The 16,067-nt window shown below is 44.6% G+C and overlaps 1 protein-coding gene across 1 annotated transcript in view; it reads right to left on the bottom strand.

The window, feature by feature from the left end:
- Positions 1-16,067, bottom strand: part of fgfr3 (fibroblast growth factor receptor 3) — a 69,824-nt gene that overhangs the window by 25,192 nt on the left and 28,565 nt on the right. The window contains exon 4 of the mRNA XM_022751305.1: positions 6,196-6,365. Coding sequence (XP_022607026.1) covers positions 6,196-6,365 — 170 coding nt within the window. The remainder of the gene's footprint in view (positions 1-6,195; positions 6,366-16,067) is intronic.

Here is a 16,067-nt window from a genome sequence, read left to right as displayed (position 1 = left end):
AAGTGCTTGTGAGATAGAAGTGAATGTCTGAACGTCCTCCAATGGGCTCACGGCAAAGAAAATACAGAGAATATGTGTGTACAACTTACAGGTGTGAAGGACTGGATGTTAATGGGATCTGTGCTTTGAAGAGTGAAAATTATTCTGCAAATATTGACATTTTCATACTGCAGCTGCAGATAGATGGTATACTTTGTTGAACACAGGAATGTGAAGAGGCATTCAGACCATTACAGACTGAAAAAAAAATATTTTCAGCCATGTCTATGAAGCATTATTCCCCTAAAGGAAGCTCATGTACACGAAATATCCTTGACAAACGAACCATAATAGAATCCACTGTGGCCAGACAGAGGGGACATCTTCTTGGCATTACTTTTCTTATCTGGCAATACCATGACGACACAATCTCCCTATTTTAACTGCACAAGTGCAACTGCACAGCAGCAGATCTTGGACGCACGGACTGTGTGGGAGTCTTCAAGAGCGCCTGCTGCTTCGGTTCGGGCTGACGTGGAATACAAATCAGAGGGTGTGGTGATTTGAAAAAAAAAGAAAAATCCACTCTTAGCCAGTCACATCACTGGTGAAACACTTGTGCCAATCACAAGTCTCGCACGACAACAACAGCAGCTCCACAAACGGAACGAGGCTCCTCCAGGAGGAAATCATTGTCTGGATGGCGCCGAGCGGCACGAGCTGAACACACAGCTCCTCCAATCTGCAGCCAGAGGCAGATGGTGTGGGCTTCTTATTTAACTTGTACAATAATGATAGAAATATATCATTTAAGAAATGTTCGCACATCGATCCAAAGCTATTTCAGTTTTATTTCTACTCCATCCCCTGCTGCTGTAATCGGAAATCTCGCACCTAAACAACAGAAGGCAGAGATGGTGTGTTGTAGTATTGTATGGGGGTTACTGTGCAGCAGCTCGGTGTCATTTGCACGTGATTTAATAAAGGCAAACACAGCGGACAGCCGTGCATAACGGCGCTGCTCTCTGGAGCGGGACTTCTCTTTATCGACACGTGTCCTGCTGCGCTCAGACGGCTGCAGGGGTTTAATGAACTGAGGGAGAAACTTTTCACACACAGGATAAATCAGCTGAGGACGGCAGAGACTGCAGGAATCTCTCACACTCATTTAGAGATAAGCGCATAATTTTTTATGCCGATTTCAACGGCTGGGGAGTGATTAGTTAAAATGGTTTATTTGCATCTTTGCGCTGCCTCGTTAGAATGAACCTCCCACCTGTTCGCACCTCTCCTCCCACCGGTGCTCCGTGCGTTTGGCATCAAGAGTAGCACACAGCCAGGCAGGCAAAGCAAATTTCAAGGTCTGGAGACTGTTGGTGCTGCTGATAGAGCTGCCTCGAAGTCGATTTCCATTTTTCATTTAGTCTATTCTGGCCTGAAATATTAACTTTGGATCTTATTTTACCATTAAAGTACGTGCAGCTCTCATTCCAGACTTCCATTAACTCCACCTAAAAAAAGCATTAATCCCTAATTATAGAGTCAAAGTTTTTTGTCTTTCTTCCAGGATGAGTGTCTCTCAGCACCATCTTATCTGGAGAAATTTAATATCACATCCAGCTTTAAAAAAGGTGAAATACTTTGCTCGTCACACAAACTCATCTTCAAGAATCCTCTCGACTCTGCCGATGCATGTTGGGAACGGGAGAACCAATTTGCCTTAAAGTGCCGTAATCTTTTGTCACATTGTGAGTGAACCTGATGAGACTGTATGGATCTCTTCATACTTTAGGACAGAAATGTGATTTTACGCCTGTGTGGAAGTCACTTGTTAAAATGGATGCCTTTAAGGAACAAAGGAGAACGCGGCGCGTCCCCAGAAAGGCCACTTTCGAGCACTCCAGTGTGAAGACAGGAGGTGTGTTTGTAAGCTGGTAATGGACCTTAATGGTCCGCTCAGTCAGTGACTTCCTCTCACACCTCTGCAGATCTGAAGGCACTTAGAGTAAATGACACACGGCAGCGCTGAGCGGAGAGGACTCCGCTGTGCCGATCAGCGTGGATCAGTTAGCAGGTCAGCGCACTGTCATGAGACACTCCCAGCCTCGAAAAAGACATGTGACAAAAGCGTCCAAAAGACGCGCTCGCAATTCATTCTGTTGAAATTATCCACGGCTGTCAAATCAAAAACACAGACGTGAGAGGAAGACGGCTTCACCTTGAGGTCCTCAGTGGAGGAATAGAGTCTTTAGAAGGCCATTGTCAGACTGTCAGGGTGTCGTCGTCCCCCCCCCATACCACCACCACCCGCCACCCATCTACCGCCTGACCTCGCTGGATGAACTCATCACAGGCAGATGTGAGGTGGGGTGATGAGGGCTGTGACACGGGGAGACTGAATGCACTGAATGTCTGTCTATTATCTGTCTGTCAACACAACAACGATTCAATCTTCATCTTGATTTTCATCCTCCTCTTTACATATTTATTATATATCATACTTTACATACAACACTCACCCTTTTTCTATAATGTTAATACTTTTTAGCACAATTAAGCTACTGAGAAGTATCGTTCTTTTATTGTAGGATTTTTGACACACAGAGGAAGAAGTCTGACTGACGGCTGATCTGTGCGCTGCACGAACATTAACAACCACAAGCATGTGGCAGGAACAAAGAGAGGGACCCGGAGGATAACCAAGTTAAAAATTAGGTGGCAATATAATGACATTAGACACATCGCTCAGCTTAATTGAAGATAATGTGACTTGACTGTCAGCGCACAGATCTTTCAGAGCAAAATGAGTCTTTGTGGATTGTTAACGTTGGGAATGCAACAACAGGTAAGTAATAAAAGGGTTAAAAGTTTTTTCTTCTCTTTTAGTGATGTGGATTATCTTGATGGGCACATTCAAATATATTCCATTCACCTCCGTTGTTTTGAGGAGGCAGAATAAGTCTCGGTGGCTAATACCTCAAACCCTCAGCGATCAAAACCAAAACTAGAAGAAAGTCTAAATACTGGGGGGAACTGATATTTTAAGATAATGACTGAAGTTACTGCTTTAAAAAATACTTTAATATTGCCATTTGCTGGGTGCCAGTGTGCCGGGTCAGCAGAGGTTCTGACATTAAGACCGGGGTAAAGATGTTACCCCTGACCCCCCTGCAGCCCGGCCCGGTCACAGGCTTGTCTGTCACCCAGCACCCTGATTCTATAGAGAGTGACCTCTCTGTTCACCTCCCTCAAGGCCGACGGCGGCCACATGGTGATTGGCTAACTGGATTTTAGAAGAGCTCCAGGACAGGAGGGAGGGAGGGAGGGAGGGTGGAGGGGCAAGAGATAATGTCTCAATAAAGACACAGAGAAGAACTTATTTTTACTTTCATTCCATGGTCATTATGATTTAGGAATTTAAGGAAGTTGCACTTGCTCCAAATAAGAGGAACAAGGTGGTGAAATCTTCACTCATACAGGAACAAAGTTGTAATTCACAGGCGTCAAAGCGATGAGGGACAGAGGGAGAGACACGAAGTGTTTAATGGAAAGAGAAGGAGGGAAACGTCTTAATAAGTCAGACTGATGTGAGCAGACAAAGGACAAAGTTAACCTACACCACCAAATATAACATCTACTCTTTGGTTGGACACTTATTTACAGCACCATGATTGCCTATACTTTCAGCTTGGGTGGCCACAGTGGGAAATAAACCCACAGCGATGTCCGGTGCCAAGCTTGAACCCGCTGCGCCACACGGAGCGGAAAATGTACAGGAATTTGTCCCGGTGGCTTGTTGACAACTTATAGTGTCACATCTCACACTGACACAACACAGTGCAAGGCCAACGGGACCTCACATACTCTGCAGAGTCTTAACATGGAGCGTCAGCAACACATATCAATCTCTAATTATATATCAATCATCCCATAGGAGCATGTGTTGAAGCAGGAGAGCGCACAAAATGGCTACTGCTGCTCAGGGAAATAAAAGCGCAGCACAGGTTCAGTGTAGCGTGAGGAAATGACACTGATCGGGCTGACGTTAATATCTTAATACCACCTCAGTCGCCACAAAAACATCTATATTGTGCTTTTCAACTCGCCGCTGGTGAGTCGTTTGGCACAGAACAGGGACACTCGGGGATTTGGGGGAGAAGTCGGAGATTTGGCGAACAGACGGAGTAAATATCAAAGCGCTCCGACCGGTCAGTTTGGGATTAGACTTTATCATCAGCAAATATTCCTGCACACTAAACTAAACACGCTAAAAGTCGTCGGGGAGCCACTGCAGTCCAAGTTGGAGCGTCCTGAGGGCTAGTGACAGGTGTGTGTGTGTGTGTGTGTGTGTGTGTGTGTGTGTGTGTGTGTGTGTGTGTGTGTGTGTGTGAGAGAGTGGGGACAGAGGGAGGGAGACAACTGCTGTTGGTCTGCTGGGAGCAGATGTTGTAGATCTCTGTAAACTGTTAATAGCTGCAGGATCTCATTACATTTAACCCTTTAAATGCCAAACCTCCACTGGGGGTGGGTGGGGGGTGGGGGGTTGGGGGCGGGGAAGAAAGTGTCTCCCACTGCCTCACTTCCAGCCTGACACACGTTTAACTCTGCTGACGTTAGATGCAATTTCAAAGTAAAGTTATCACATTAAACTTTAAATTCAGTCTTTTCCCTCCTTTATTCTCACTGACATTATTACAGATGCTGAAGTTTCTGCTGCATTTATGACAATTAATTACTTAATACTTATTATTACTAATCCCTGCTCTTACAGATAAACAACTGAAGTCATGGGTAATAAAATGCATCATCACATAGTTCAGTACACTCATGGTCTGGTATGACCAGCTGCTTATGGTGGCAATTTCTTTTTGCCAATGTTAGCAAGCTTGAGGTAAATTTGTTCTGTAGCAGTCATAGCTGAGTCAGTACTGACTCTTCTCTACTTGTGCTACCGTTACACTAAGGTTTAGCATTTAATTGTCATCTGAGGTTGCAGTGGGCAGCTGCAAAAGCCAGCGGTGCAGAAAAAAGCTGCACAAACCAGGCTAACAGGAAGGGAGAAGTTTGTTGTAGTGAAAGGGTAGACTTTAAATTGAAAGGGAAGCTTATGGAAACAAAAAATAAACCAAAAATCATACTGTCTGAAAGGACTGCAGAGCCACATGAAAAGCTACAAGGGATTGGCCTTAAACTTTGATCAGAGTCGAAATGTCCTCATATAGCTAATGTAATTGGTTTACAAAAATACTGCTCTTTAAAACAACATAACAATACACTGTAAGAAGTGATGCTAATCTGAGAGTACATATGGAAAGTGGAAAGTTTGGTGGAAAGTAATGAAGTCGATTCTTAGAGGAAACTTTCCTCAAAACAACAGTTTCACTTTATTTACTCTGCAAGTTGGTCATGTATGACTGTTAAATCTTAACAGGTAAATCCCCTCGTCCTCACTTTCTGAAGGCAGAGCGCCGACTGAGAGGGAGAGAGTGTACGACGCAGGGCAGACTGATCCCGGGAGGATTTACATCTCTGGACATAATTTTAGAATTTATATGTCATTAAGTTTAAGTTTATTTTGAACCAAAACACACGTTTTGACTGTTTGAATTCCAATGTTCTTACCGCACAGCGTTTGTCTTTTAATCCTACAGCTCGGGGCCATTAAACGAACACAAAAGTAAACCAAGCCCTATTACTTTAAGCAGTGCCATTCCACATGAGAGCCCAGTGTTTAGAGTGAATCCGATGACAAAACTGAGTACAACAGCTGTTTGCTGCACTGTGTTACTGTCAACACTGAGCTATCACGCAAGCACGCACGTATCTGTGTACCACTCTGATTTCAGCGCAGCAGTTTGAGCCTCTAAATATATTTCGGTCTGAATCCTGCTGGGCCCTGAGGCGTGTTTTCTGACCTTTATTTACCGTGAGAAGATTCACTGACCATGAGCGCTCTTTCAGCACTCCGCTTCACACTCTTCCACTTATAGAAATTCACACCGGGGACGATCGCAGCACTCGCAGCGATCTACTGATGGACACACAGCAGCTCCACTGGACTAGCGGGGGATTAAGATGCCTTGCTAAAAGGCACGTTGAACATCGCCTCCTCCAGGCAGATTCTTTCGGAGCTGGTGTGAGGATTTGAATCTCTAAATCAGCGCGCTGCTCCTCTAACCTTTAGGCGTTAACAAGTCTGAGGCGAAATTCTCTCACCTTGATGCCTCCCATCCTCTGCTCTCCCTTGAACTCTTTGCCGTTCTTCAGCCAGTGGATGGTCGGCGTCGGGTTTCCGGCCGCGGCGCAGCGGAATTTGACAGTGTTGGCAGCAGGAACGGCCAGAAGCTTCTTGTCCATCCGATCGGGCCTGGTCCAATATGGCGCTTCTGTTGAGGGGGCGCACAAAAAACAGGGTCTCGTGTCAGTCATGGAAAAACCACTATTAGGATATAACATTTAACGGGTGGGTGGATGGAAAGCAGTGCAGACAGGTCTCGAGTCATTTGAGACAAGTCCAAGTCAAGTCTCGAGTCTGTCAGAGCCATTTACTTAAGTTACATCTTAGGTACAGTAACTCAAGAAAAGTGTACATCTCAAATCATTTGATACAAGTCAAGCATCAACCCCTTTGAGACGAATCTCAAGTTAAGTCTAAAGACAGATCTCAAGTCATTCAAGACAAAGTCCTGAGTCTGTCTGAGCAAGTCTTCAAGTCATATATCAAGTCATTTCAGATCAGTCCAAGTGACGTCTCAAGTCAAGTCTTTGAAACAGGTTGCAGGTCGAGTTTCAAGTCACCTGAGGTAAGTCTGGGTCTAATGTCAAATGTCATGTAATTTAAGTCTCCAGTCTATCAGCGTCAGTCCAGGCCAAGTAACAACTCTTTGAAAGCAAAATCATACAAGATGCAAGACTTTCAGGTCTGAATCCAAACTGTTGAAATGACACAACATTAAAAACATTTCTCTTGAAAGCTTTGTTAATAGTGTTTTCATAAAACTGACTGAAGGTTGGAGATTATTGCTTTCAAGACTTTAGGGAGTCACATCTCAGGTCGTCATTTCTTGTGACTGACTCGTCTGACTCTCCTTGCCAAGATGTGCTGAACCGATTCGTCCATAAGTTTTCCATTTTCTCAGATCATAGAAATTTGGGGAAAGACCCTCCAGGAATTCATAGTAACATGTTTTTGAAATTGCTAAAAGATGGCACAGATGGGACAACTTGTACCTCTGCCCTGTCTTCAAATTGGTCCATATTGGACGAGTTATGTACTGTGCCAGAACAGATGTGAGGTTGTGGTTTCACTGGAGGTCTTCCCTCAGCGCCTTGATGAACAACATACAGTACCCGGGCCATTTACAGAGACTATCATACCTATCATACTGGTAGAAGACACTACTGATACACTTTACATGGTTATAGTTATACAGCTAAAAAAATATAAAAGCAGCTTTTGAAAAGAGGTTCTGTGATGGTGTTCAGTAAAAAGAAGTTTGGACACATCCAGTAGTTTCTGCAGGATGTTTACTTGCTGCAGTCGGGAGGAGACCTCTTACATTTTGGTCTTTCTCCAGTTTCCATCCCACCTCTCTGTCCGGAGAGATACAGTTAAGTTCAAGATGCGCAAACGGTGTAAAACACAGCTTGACAGACGCTGAAAGGACACAAAACGTGTGTGTGTGTGTGTGAAGCGTCGTGAGGGTCAAACAAAGCTTATCGTCTTCTTCTCCCCCCCCCCTCCCTCCGCTAACAATGCAAGAGTTCATTTGAATCATCAGATCCTGAGAGTTTGGAAACCTGTCAGGGCGATTTATTGAGTTGTATTGAGAAGACGACGGACAAAGGGAGAGTAGCGAGTCAGAGAGGCCTATTGTTCCTGCTGTGTGGGTGTGGAGGGTGAGAGCACTGATGCATGGCTCACTCACTCTCTTTATAGTGTGAGTGTGTGTGTGTGTGTGTGTGTGTGTGAGTGTGTGTGTGTGAGTGTGTGTTTCCCAGGACAAAAGCTGGGGAGGTGGCTGACCGGTCATCAGATGTCTCTTTTACTTTCTAAATGCAGGAGGAGAGAGAGAGGAGCTAATTACCATCTCAATATCCGAGGCTTGTCTGTGTGTTTGTGTGCGCTCATGTGAGTGTGTGCTATCAGACTGAAGAGTAACTCTCACCCTCCAGCACCACGTGGGCGGAGCTGATCTTAGCGGGACAGCTCAGGTGAGATGTCAATCACAGAAAATATAAATGTAATACCTGTCTGTGATTATCTCTGATCTACCACGTGTGTGTGTGTGTGTGTGTGTGCGTGTGTCTGTTTATCATAATGTCTGAGCTGCTCTGATATATTTCTGACACACACTTCTGTGGCTCCTGCCATAAAACTTTGGCTTCGGCTTTACAGAGTAATTACAAGCAGGCCGAGAGAGGTTCAGTGATGAAAGACACAGACGTATCTTCTTAGAAAGCAAACAAACAAAACGTTGCTTCACTTCTATTGAACTAACTGTGTGTGTGTGTGTGTGTGTGTGTGTGTGTGTGTGTGTGTGTGTGTGTGTGTGTGTGTATGCGTGTTAACAAACTCTAATGGAGCAGCTGAACACTGCTCCCTGCTTGAGTTAGAGACTCCCCAGCTTGCAAAGACAAACACTCTCCACGTGCAACCACACACGCACGCACACACACACACACACGCACACGCACATAACTGCTGCCACCTTAAAAGGGAAATATCTGTTAGATATCATTACTTCTCTCTCTCTGCGTCTCCTCTGTCTCGGCGTATTTGGAGCGACACTGCGCGCAGCGTGGGACAATCCTCCAAGGAGTCTGAACACATTGTTTTCTTGGCATCGTAATGAGCCACACACACACTCGGTCAAACAGAAACACACACTGAGTTTTTAAACAGTCTCTCTCCCAATGTGTGGTCCTCCTCCTCCTCCTCTTGCTGCTGCTGCTCCTGAACTCATGTGGGCTTGAAAACACCTTCCTCCTCCTGCTGATGATCCTTCAGCCACCATGACGTTTCTCACCCAAAATAGACACCTGCGTGGATTCAGCTTGAGCTGGGGGCGCTCGCCATGGTTCTGTCCCAAAAACACACCGAGTCTGAGGTTTATCCGCTGACCATTAGCTGCTAAGTGCTAACTGCTCTGTTTCTGCACGAGATCACCTGTCAGTAAAACAGAGTGGGCAGAGCTGTGATGTCTTCTTTTTGGATTTTCTGGCAGTGAAGTGTCTGAAGGTGGTGCTAGTTTTTTGGTTTCTTTTTGTCTGCACAGGGACATTGGAAAGTGCTCCACATTCCTGTCCCGTGCAGAAGGACCTCCATCAGTTTTTGAGGGAATATAGCTAAGGCTAATCCATTCTTTTACAATATTTTTTAAAAGCAGCAGATTGATATGAACAAATTTTACCCATTTTTTTAACTTGTGAATCCAGTTTGTTGTTTTTTTTTTCTGCAGCTTGCAATTGTGAAAGCACAGAATATGTTTCAGGTAATCAATAAAAATGGGATAACAATGCAGAGAACAAAAACCAGGATCAAAGTTCAAAGTTATTACAGAAACAAGAAATAGTTTGGACTGCAAAGTGAATATAAAAGATTTAAAATACATTTTTTAATGAGATATAAGACAAAAAAAAAAGAAAATAAAAATGCTATCTATTGCTTTAACGGTGTGATGTGTTGGCTCTGTGGATTCTGAACAGCTCACTTCAGGAAGCTGATACCGGCACTTTCCACTCTAGGAAGAAGTAAAAACTGCAGCCTTTTCCAGTTCAGCAACAGCAGTCGATAGTGTTTTTGATTTACTGTGGAGTCCTGCTCTATATGCTCAGAAACACACAGGAATCCCATCCCGTGTCTAATTGGCTGGATGGTATTTCCTCAGCAGAGGGGAGTGGGATTTTCTAAGAGGAGGAGGAGGAGGAGGAGGTGGTGGGGGCCCAGAGCAGATACCCCCTAAACCTCCACAGGGACGGGGGTCAGCAGATAACGCTGCCCTGCGTGCAGCCACTAGAGTGGAAAGTGGTTTACTGTAACATACTCTCTCCGCTCTGCAGTTACAGAGCCGTGCAATCGCATCCTTCCTGTCAGCCGCAGAGGTTAACCGGGGGCGGGGGGGGCGCGCATTCGGAGCCTAAAAAATACCGACGGGCCGTATTCCTGCTTGGCTGTTTGTTTGGTTTCCGTTCGATAACAGACTCCAAAGCGCGGCTGCAGAAATCACTGACAGGGAGAGGTCAGTCATTGGGCGGAGTTATGTCTCATTCACACGCACAGAAGCTGTCACGCCTCCAAACACACACACGCATTGGTATGTTTACTGGGAAATTGGATTCCATTACAGCTCCCAGTTCGCTCATCAAAGCTGTGATCAGTAGCACAGTCTGAGGCATGATCCGAGCTCAAACACTGAAGTCAGCATACACAACAACACCTGCTGCTACTTAAAGGTTCTGTATGTAACACTGAGGAAACCCTTGTTATTAATGACACTGCTTCAGTGAAGTGCAGCGGCGTGCATGCTCTGACTGTAGGTTTGCAGAGCGAGCATCCTGGGCGTCGGCCAAAACAGTGATGTGACATACACAAGTCTGAATGTGACTGACTGGCACCAGGTTGATAGATGAGGTAACTACAGTTATTTTAGTTTGTTCATAAACTATATTTGAGAGTAAATCTGCCTCAGCAGCGCTGGCTCAACATCAATGAAGTGTGCAGATAGGCTCTGCGAAGCTAACAGCTAACCGTTTTTAAAAACTGAGCGTAATAGACCGTGACATTGTTACCAGCTCGCTAGCTAGCACAATATAAGCTAATGACGTTGAACTAATCCATTCTCATTGCATGATACACTGACTGCATTCATATGCTATGTCAGTTAGCTAGCTAGCCAGCCAGCTTCATTAAACACTGTTTGTGTAGCTTTTACCAAGCAATGCTAGCAGTGCAAAATGTCCTGGATGATAACGCTAACAGTTAGCATACTAGACAGAATATTATAATTAAGATGTGTTGCCTCTCTTCATTATTGACATTTTATATTGTTTTATATTGTTTCTCCACTGAATGGGTCGAGTGGGGTGAGACAGCGATAATCCTAAACTATCATCAGTTATTACCAGATGACAGGAGTGGGATGAGTAACATTAGACTGGAGATAAATCACATTAAATAGCTTATCTCAAAATTGTGACTAATTTCAGTGAAATTCGGTGGAAAGTTTGGCTATGGGCCAAAACACAAAACAACATTAGTTTTTGGTAAAGCTCCAGGACCTTCTTTTCTTTTTCCATATTTTCTTATGAACTACTAAACTTGAAAGACAGAAGTCTGGCACAAGCACTGCGTGATTGTCACTGTGTGTATATTGATCCAGATCCAGATACATTAACATTTTCTAAATACTTCTGTTATTAAAATAACAGGTTGAGAGGATTGGCTTGCATTTTCTTTGTATTTGGACTAGGTATTACCGTTACACACACACACATACACACACACACCCCTCTGCAGCGCTCTGTTCACTTTTCCTCTGACTTCTGTCTCTGTGTTGCAGGTCGGAGGAGTGTGACTGTGGCTCTCTATCGGCCCAACTTCAGTGCAACAGCAATTAGCTGGAGCAGGACACGCTGCAGTGCTGATCGCCACAGCACAAGGCCCTTCAGCGCTCAGACACCGATCTGGGGAAAAGGAGGGGGGGGGGGGGGGGCGTCTAATTGTGTAATTGTATAATTTGCCCTCGCTGACGCCTGCGAGCACATAGGCAGATTTCATTACAGATTACACTGGGGCTCTTTGAAGGCGCGCTGCCCCGGAGGGCCTGCAGGGACTCTAGGCAAACACAGTCAGAGGAATGGCGGCTGCGGAGCAGCGTAGCGTGGCCCGGCGTCCGGCTCTCTGCTCTCCTGCCAGGGTAAACAAGGAGGCTGCATAGCTCAGGAGCACAGCACAGCACAGATTAGGCTCTGTTAACATTCCTCGCTTTCAACACACACACACACACTGCCCTTTCACTTCACACAGCCTCCGAGTGTGTAAGCCACTTTCCACACTGCAAAAAGTACTCACTTTAATAAATCATATTCATCGTGTGAGGGCGGATGACGGTTTCATCTCGGACCTTTTTATTTGCTCGTCTGTCAGACTCCAACACAGCTGATTGGTTCTGGTCTTGAAACTATAGAAAGTGTTGCATCACAGAGCACAGAGCGGTCCAAGCGGGGAAACTACTGCACAGTTACAAGTCAAAACAGGTGAAATATTTTTTACTGACAAATGCAAATGAGGAATGCATCACACATAAGAGAATTTATTGCTCTTTAACTGATGCGTTGTTTAAAGTATTTCACTTTTCCACAGTTCTGTTCTAAATATTTCAAGATGACACCTTGATTCAAGAATATTCATTCATTCATTTCAGTTCAACACTTAATTTGCAATTTTATTATTATTATTATTATTACATCTATAGTTGTAGTCAGGCCTTTTAAACATTTTGTGCAGTTTATTTTGCATATCTGACGTGTGATTTATATGAATACAGGATGGCCTTTCTGGGGTTGGGAGATTTGACTTGTTTGCTGATGTTATTATCAGTAACAAGTTTCAATTTCAACTCCTTCAGCCCGTGTGGTTTCCTTTCTGCTGCCTTTCAGAACAGAAATGCCACATGTTGACCTCACAGTTTGGTTCCTTTGTGTGAAAGTCAGCGTCTATTCACTCTCAACCTTTACCTGCTCACTCGGTGCAGGTGCCCGAGATTTAAGTGCAAACTGGAAAGATACAGAGGCAACAGACACAGCTGACCAGTCTTTCTCCTCTAATAAAAAAAAAAAATGAAACACAAAATCTGGTGTCAATCTCACAAACTGGTCGATAGCATCGTTTATACGCTGCGTCGTCTCCGCAGGAATTACTGTGGCTGCTGGGCGGACGCATATCTTCTCTGCCTCTCCCCAGAGGGCCTTTGGAGACAGCTGAGCGCGTTCTGGAGGTGGTGGAGAATGAGCTCATGACTGCAGCAGCTTGTCTGTCTTTCTCTCTGTCTGTTTGTCTCTCCTCTGAGAACAGTCAGCTGTGGCCAGCAGCATCATTTCAACTGGCAGCTCCAGCGACGGCTCCGAGTGACTCAACTCTTCAATTCTTCTCTTTTCTCTCCGCTCGCCCTGCGACTCTCTCCGTCTGCCTGTCAGTCAGCAAATGTTTTCTACTCCCTCTCCCTCATTAATCGCCTGACTCTTTCACCGTCTCCACATCTCAGTTATTGTCCTCTCTGTGTGTGGATGCGGATGCTCTTCCGCTCACCGACGGGGACTCTCCGTCTGGCTGTGTGGCTCGTCACATGGCTCCTTCCTGCTACAGCCGGCTAATTAGCGGTGGCTTAGCGGACATTAAGCAGCGATAGGGGTTTAGCGTTTCTGGGCTAATCCCTCTCCTTTTGGCCAGGAAATCGGAGCCTCGTATGTCATGAGGTAGACTTACATCCAGAGATTAAGTCTGGCAGTCTGAGGCTATTTACTGGCATTCAGGATGTCTGCAGTAAGCCGCTGCCGCTTTTGCCACTTTGGCCTGTTTAGAAAACACTCCAGGCTTTCACCAAGAAGTAAAGCTGCACATTCAACACACATTCAGGTTTTACATTGCAGGCGTTAAGCTTATCCAGAACGACTTACAGTACAAAGACAGCAACAGGAAGCTTTTTTACTGCTTTTTTTTTTCCCCTATAATCTCTTTGGATAAGAGCGTCAGCTAAGTGCCTTAAGAAAAAGGCAAATATGAATACGGGGCAAGATTACATTTTTAATTCTGCGGCATCTGAAGTGAGCAGAATGAAGAGATTAAATGTTGAAAGTGATATCACCAAAACAAGAGACATTAGCAGAGACTCCTGCGTTTATTAAATGACTGAGCACTTGAACCATTGAGTGCTACATCAGGAGGTTTCACTGCGGTAAAATGAGAAAATGAGAAGTTATTACTTGACTTGTAACTGAGACTTTACAGTTATTTTTTATTCCAAGCACCAGCTTTACCAACAGTTGTTGCATGTTTTTGACAGTCTGTTGTTGTCAGAGCTCTTTTTGCATTCTGTCATCAGCATCTGGCTCCGAACAGCTTCATGTGATTTCTTTACTAAAAGCACGTTTTAAGATATCTGGGGGGCATTTTTACCTTTATTTTGATAGTGACAGGAACTGAGGGGAAAAGTGAAATAGGGTGTGATATGCAACCAAGGTCCCTGGACCGACTGAAGCTGGGCCTGCATCTTAAACACCCAGATCACCAGAACAACAACAAGCTCGATGTTTGAGCAAAGATATTGTAAGATGAGATTTATTTATGATAACATTTATGTTGAACATAACCTCAGGTTCACTGAGAGAATTTGAATAATTGCAGTAATGGTAACTAAAGTACATACATAATGTATTCTGTTCCTTAATTTAGATTCTAAACTACATTATCCTCTTTCCTGTGAGGTTAGTGATGGTTAAGATCGGTGGACTGACACGATCTAAGGCAGTGATGGTTGTCGGTGTTCATTTGTCCGACTGTGGAAGCGGAACTTAAAGTGGATCAAGTTAGCCGGATGAAGCCGTCTCCTTGTTTCTCTCCCCACGAGCCAAACGTAGACTGATTCAGTGAGAACTAAGTTTATAGTTCACGCTAAGAGTAACAAGCGTTGGTTTTCAACAGTATGTCTGTGTATGTTTTACATATAAGCTGTTGCAGTTGATTCTGGGATTGTTGCGTTTCCCTTTCTGTGGGATTTTATTTTGTAGGATGATTTCTTTGTCCTTGAGAAAGCCATTAGCTGTAAGTATTCTCGCACAATTCTGGTTATGAAAATCTGTCTTTGTTGTGTGCTAGCCCATCTTGTCAAATATCTGTCTCTTGAAATGTAATGATTGTAGCTGGATGACAAGAGACGGGGTGAAACATTAATGGGGCATTTGTGCTGTTTTAGTAGTCTCAGTATTTTTTTTTACTAGTGTGCGACGATACTTGATTTGGTCGGAGCTTTGTAGTGACGTTTACAAAGGGCCTTTGATTTCGGCTTGGCGTCCGCCTGTCACTCCGTCACAGAAACAGTTCCACATTTCGCTTCTGGCAGCAATCCTGTTGAGCAGTTAAGGTTCTGGGATTTAGTTCAAGATATCATGGGCTGTTTGACACTGCTGGCATGTTTTTGGCAGTTTTTCCAGTTTTGCACTAACGGCTGCAAACCACTGTCAAGATGTAGACTTGTCTAATCGGATCTTTCTTCTTTGAACTGTTGTGAACTGTCAAAGTATGCAAATGGTTATATAATTCACTGGAAAGTTTAGTGTTTATCAATTGTATCAACTTAAATCTATCCATACATCTATCTCTTTCTTTCTGTTAGTTTCCCAGCTTCCCGGTCTGGCTTCCTGTTGTCTCCCTCACTTCACTTCTATCCCGTCACCTCTTCCTCTTTCACCGTATTTCCATCATTTCATGTCTGTTATTTTTCTCGTCTGCCTTTGACTGTCTGCGCCTCACCTTCCGCTGTCTCCCTCCGTACGATACAACAAAGGCGGCACAGTGTGGCGTCTGGCTGGTCGAGAGCCCGCCGAGGGGTGGAGACGCTCTCTGTCTCTCTGGAGTCATGCTAGCTGACAGAACAGAGCGTGTAAAGTGTGCGCAGCCAGCAGAAGCCATCTCTCATTGTTCTTTGTTCACCTGCACCTGAACTCCGCGTGTCTCCGATTGCCAACGCAGCTCTCATCACAACAGAGCGCCGAGAGGGGTGCTACCCCGCCGGAGAACCACCGGCTTTTGATGTGTGTGACGGCGGCGTTTAGTTTTTAGCTCTAGGGAGAAGCTTTAATGTGAGCACAGGAAGACACAAGAGCCATATAATTCCAATCACAGATATGAAACTCAGATTGTGCTCGTGTAAGTCTATCAGCTGCATAAATCCAATAGTTGTCACAAAGTTGCCTGTGAAAGCAACTTCCTTGTGGCTCCTACAAACAACATTTTTTATCACGACAAGTGAAATGAGCCCAAACTCTAAAATGCAGATTAAATGTTGACAACATAAATAATGCGTGGAGAC

This window comes from Seriola dumerili, unplaced genomic scaffold (assembly GCF_002260705.1).
Source record: "Seriola dumerili isolate Sdu_G_001 unplaced genomic scaffold, Sdu_1.0 BDQW01000149.1, whole genome shotgun sequence".
Classification (NCBI taxonomy): domain Eukaryota; kingdom Metazoa; phylum Chordata; class Actinopteri; order Carangiformes; family Carangidae; genus Seriola; species Seriola dumerili.
This window is presented reverse-complemented; position numbering and strand designations above follow the sequence as displayed.